This window comes from Penaeus japonicus, unplaced genomic scaffold (assembly GCF_977035675.1).
Source record: "Penaeus japonicus unplaced genomic scaffold, GWHDUDI00000001_assembly GWHDUDI00000024, whole genome shotgun sequence".
In the NCBI taxonomy this organism is placed as follows: Eukaryota; Metazoa; Arthropoda; class Malacostraca; order Decapoda; family Penaeidae; genus Penaeus; species Penaeus japonicus.
This window is the reverse complement of record NW_028234426.1, coordinates 14,560,770-14,565,769: the sequence shown is the minus strand read 5'-3', so window position 1 is coordinate 14,565,769 and position 5,000 is coordinate 14,560,770. Positions and strand designations below refer to the sequence as shown.

The following is a 5,000-nucleotide window of genomic DNA, read 5'->3' as shown; positions in this document are numbered from 1 at the left end:
GTAATTGTTCCGTTATAATGTCTATCTCATCGTATAAGGTCATTTGCAATGCATTATCTGTTAAGAATCCATCTCGGTATGCATTTTGTAAACATTAACACCATGAAATAATTGAACGTAAGCTAAAGTCAGTTGTGAGTGCAGTGTTTAGAAGGCGGGCCGCTGTGATCGGGATGCGGCGAGGTTTTATAACAAGCCTAATAGTGGCCGCGGGTGAAGGGCTGCAATAAAACCACTCTTTGTAGATGCCGCCGCCTCACCTTGTCTGCTTGCACCCTCCCCCTTCCGCTACCCCCTTCTTTACCCCTCGATCTTTCGACCTAAGGCGCTGGCATCTGCCTGATTATAATGAATATATCATACATGTCTAACATAAACATATGACTCATTTATTTGTTCATTTTAATAATGTACAACTCTCTCTTCCTCAGGCGCATGTTCCCTGTGGTGAAGGTGAGCATCAGCGGCCTCGACCCCTCTGCTATGTACTCCATCTTGCTGGAGTTCGTGCAGATCGACAACCACAGGTGGAAGTATGTCAACGGAGAGTGGGTGGCCGGAGGCAAGCCCGAAGTGGCACCTGCCTCAGCCGTCTACATCCACTGCGACTCACCCAACTTTGGAAACCATTGGATGAAGGAGCCAGTTTCTTTCGCCAAAGTCAAGCTCACCAACAAAACCAACGGCAACGGACAGGTGAGTTAAAAATCATGTTTTCCAAAATTAATTTCATGATATTGAAATAACGAAAAAGTGTCTAGTCGAAAGTCTTCTCCGGGGAAAAAATCTTGTTTACGTTCTCTGGAAAATGAACGAAAATCTGTTACGCGCCATAAACGCATAATGTAGGACCCCAGCCATCTCCCTTTTATGGGTGATGGCACAAGGCACTGTCCCTCCTCTGGCGTCCGGACATCCTTTTCCCTCAGTCTCTCATCCGCAAAATTTAATGTTTAGGATTTATTAGCAGTAATTAAAGTAATAATATTGCGATGTGTGGAAATGTTGCAGTAGTTTCTTGTATTATTTTTACAAGTTGATGAAAGTTATAAATTCAAGAATAACTCGTTTTGGATGAAAGTGTGGTTAGGAGAGGCACCGTTCTGAGTGCCCTTTGTGGTCATGTTTACTGTCCTGTCCTGGCACTGTGAGGCACCCTGACCATCCCTTCAGTGCGAGCTATAAATCACTCAGTGGCCCTAATTTATGGATGTAATCACTCCCTTGCTATTTTCAATGTTATAGCTTCAGAAAAGTCGAACGGTAATGGTTAAAAGTCTTATGATTCCTAAAAAAGGTAGATGCTGATTACGAAGACATGTATTTTCTGTGATTGCTTCACGTATATTATTGACACATTTATTACACCACTGATTGACCATTGAAAATGTTTACGACTACTATAAATTTTGAAAATGAACGACTCTTCTTAACTGTCAAACCATAAACAAAACCAAGCTATTCATTATTGTCTTTAACGCGTAAGTTCATTTCAGTCGAGACTGTTTTTCAGTCATTTGGACAGTGGAGGAAGATAGGTTATTGAACTTAAATAATTTCATACAAATTTGAGTATTCCAAAAAGAATGTGATTTTAATTTCCATATCCCCCATTGTTACAGATCATGCTGAACAGCCTGCACAAGTACGAGCCTCGTCTCCACGTGGTGCAAGTCGGCGCTGAACAACGCACGATCTCCTGCCACGCCTTCCCCGAGTGCCAGTTCATCGCCGTCACCGCCTACCAAAACGAGGAGGTGAGTAAACCAGCTTTCACTGATGTTCAAAATCAATCTCAGTCTCGAACGCAGCGGAACAGCTCTTACTTACAGTATCTTATCTCTTTCACAAAGACGCCGCTTGCTCTATCGGATCTAAAGCAATCCTAGTACCTGCTTTCCCCGGTTATCTGTATAATCCTCTAACTCTAGGACTCATCATTAACAAGATAAAATCGTATTATTTATGTGGTTAACCTTGTGAACACTTACTTGTAACTCTGCCTTATCCATTTTAGTGCTAATTCTAAACAATATCCGAATGCTTCATAAAATCAAATCAATTATATCAATGAGTGTTGTAAAGCGAGATATTAGTAATATCAGAGCGCGGCGGCGGAATAAAGGGTCGGGCCCTTTGGTATCGCGAGGCGGAGTCGCCAAGTCGCTAAACAATGTCACCCTCATAATCTCCCGCCACACGTTTCCGTGACGTCACTACCGCTAGATCCCCCATGGATTTAGATAAGAATTATATAGCTTAGGATCACCTGTTTTGCCTTTCCTTGTGCGGTTGAGCCTTAGATCTAGTCTATAGTGATAGTTATCCTTTTAATATGCCATGTAGTAAATGATTACAGCGACAAGCGTTAACACTTATCCTTTTATTTCCAGGTAACCGCTCTCAAGATCAAACATAATCCTTTCGCCAAAGCTTTCCTCGATTCCAAGGAGCGGCCAGATCTCCAGGCTCAGCGAGACATTATGGCCTCCTACCCTCAGCCCCACCACCAACAATGTAAGTATCCCTACTTCCCTCCAGTGCCCTTACTTCCGATGGTATTCGATGTAAAATTGACCTCACTTTGATAAATAATATCTGGAATACAATAAGTATATTGCAAAAAAGTTATTATAGTTCATACATGATGTACTCATGCCGATATCACAAGCTCCACCCAGTCTACATCTATCCAGTCACATTCTCTCATCATGGTACTAATCAGCCAATCATTTTCCCGTAGATGGCTGGTACATGGGAGGCGGAGTGTGCGGCGGAGGCGTGGCTTACGGACAGACTCCTCCCTCCATGGGTCTGGCTTCAACTCCCGCAAGCCTCTCGTCCCGCATCGCCATGAGGAACCATCGCGTTGTGCCCTACACTTCCCCCACCCCCCGCGCCGCCAGGACTCCACCAGGTAAGCACACATTTCGATTTGTTTTATTTTATTCATTCGGGCGATTCAGTTAAAAAAATAGTCTTAGATTGTATTATATATGTTGAGGATATTAATTTGTACATGCGTTTTATTGATATAGCTGTTTGTCGAGGGAGCAAAATACCAGTGCGTTGATAATGATCTCAGTTAACGAAAGTCACATCCGGAAAATATAGCCGTCGGCGTTCCTCAGGCGAACGATTTGTTTTTAAGGAGGAATAGGGATAACCTAATCCGTGCCTTCTAGATTGTTAAGAATTCCGATATCGTTAAATGTATTATGCAGTGCTATCTTGCATTTTCAATTCATACAAAGCTAAATCCAACCAGCTTTACGATGCTGAACGTAAATGGTCGAGTAAACAAGAAAAAGACTTTGATTGATACCTAGTCATCCTGCCAAAGTACAGATCTCCAAGTCTGATATTTGTCCCATTCTATCACATGGGCGAGCGTCCCTTGGCTTCCCATTGAATTTTGGGACTTAAATGTCACTGTAGGTGTGTCCAGATTGATCGTAAGTTCTAGCGGTCCCTTTTACGAGACTCGATCAGGCTGATAACGTTCGTACGATTCTCAGTGATCGATGTGAATAGAGACGCAACCCTCAGCTGGTGGTAGGCCACAATCCTGAGGCAATTAATGTATTACTTATTATAGCTGATAGAAGGATATTTTAATTTGTATTTATTTATTCGTTCTGCTATCATTATATCATTAAAGCCAATGTACGATCGTTTTAAAGTCGTGTGTCATGAAGAATCCGTAGTTCAGTATAGGCCCTTGTTACATTTTAGTGACCAATAAATTAATTACGCGCACAAGTTTGCCCAAGAGATCTGGCTGGATTATTGTAGCGGTCGATGGCAGTGCTAAGGGGGCCTCGGGCAGCCGACCACTCACTTGTTTGTGCCTCTTCCACACATCGTTTTATTGTTCTGCTGATGCTGCATGTAGGTCATAGTGAGCGCCATCCCTGACCAAATTTTCTTTGTTGTTACAGTGAACACCGTGGCTCAACAACAAGTTGGAGTCGGATCCTACGGACTTGCAGGACTCGCTGCTGAGTGGCGTCAGCAACCCTGGGGCCACCACCATCAGCCCTCTGTCACCGGCGCCCCTGCAACACCTGCAACGCCCGCACACTACCAGTGGGCTGGTCTGCAGGGTGGGTATGCTCACCACCATCATCACCATGGTTCAGGACTGTATCAGAGCTACCAGCAACCCGGAGTGGTAGGAATGGGACTGACCAACGCTGCCACGGGAGCTGTGCCAGCACACCCCGCCCAGCATGCTCAGCGCTCACCTCAGGAGGCACTTACACCCATGGGCGTTTACAGCGATACATCCGTTCCCCAGGGGTACACTGACAACCGCTCTTCCCCCACCTACGACGACAGCGTCCACAGCGTTGGCGCAAACACGGGTGTTTATGGAAGCTCCAGACTGCACGAGAGCCCCGAGCACAACAGCACCGGCGGCGGCTCCCCCCAGTCGGAGGGCTCCCCGCCCCTCAGCCACACCTCCTCCCACGCAGACATGTTCATCCTCCCCGACCTGGGCTACCCCACAGGCCTTGCTGCTGCCCACAGCGACTTGGCCCGCATCAAGGGCGAGAACCTACCCGACTCCCTCTCCGTCTACTCCACCACTTCTCCCTCTGCCTACTCCACCACATCCCCGGCCGCGTACTCCACTACATCCCCTACAGCTTACTCCGCCGCGCCGCTACATGCCTGGAGTCCTCTCTCCCCGCCAGCATGTATGTAAACATGACTTGTACCATCTGTGCTTTCTCGCATAATCTCACCCCTGTCACTGCGCTGTCCGCTTCTGTCTTGGAGGACGAAAGCACACTTGCCTGTGCGCAGCAAGGACGGACCAGGGGTGAGACACTATGTCCGTCACGCTGATGCCCAGTTATTGTACAAATGCGCGACGCCAGTCATCAGTTCAACGTTCCCAAAGCGAGAGCGGGTGCCTCCCCTTGGCCTGGGGTGCCTGGTACGCCTCCCCACACCCAGCTGTTGGCTAAAGTTTTGTCTCTGTATATAGTCTC

General features: G+C 46.5%; 1 protein-coding gene across 1 annotated transcript in view; it reads left to right on the top strand.

Moving 5' to 3' along the window:
* Positions 1 to 5,000, top strand: part of byn (T-domain transcriptional activator brachyenteron) — a 6,218-nt gene that overhangs the window by 975 nt on the left and 243 nt on the right. The window contains exons 2-6 of the mRNA XM_043006523.2: positions 432 to 696; positions 1,623 to 1,757; positions 2,394 to 2,517; positions 2,744 to 2,917; positions 3,942 to 5,000. The exon at positions 3,942 to 5,000 is cut by the window's right edge and continues 243 nt beyond it. Coding sequence (XP_042862457.1) covers positions 432 to 696; positions 1,623 to 1,757; positions 2,394 to 2,517; positions 2,744 to 2,917; positions 3,942 to 4,711 — 1,468 coding nt within the window. The 3' untranslated portion in view covers positions 4,712 to 5,000. The remainder of the gene's footprint in view (positions 1 to 431; positions 697 to 1,622; positions 1,758 to 2,393; positions 2,518 to 2,743; positions 2,918 to 3,941) is intronic.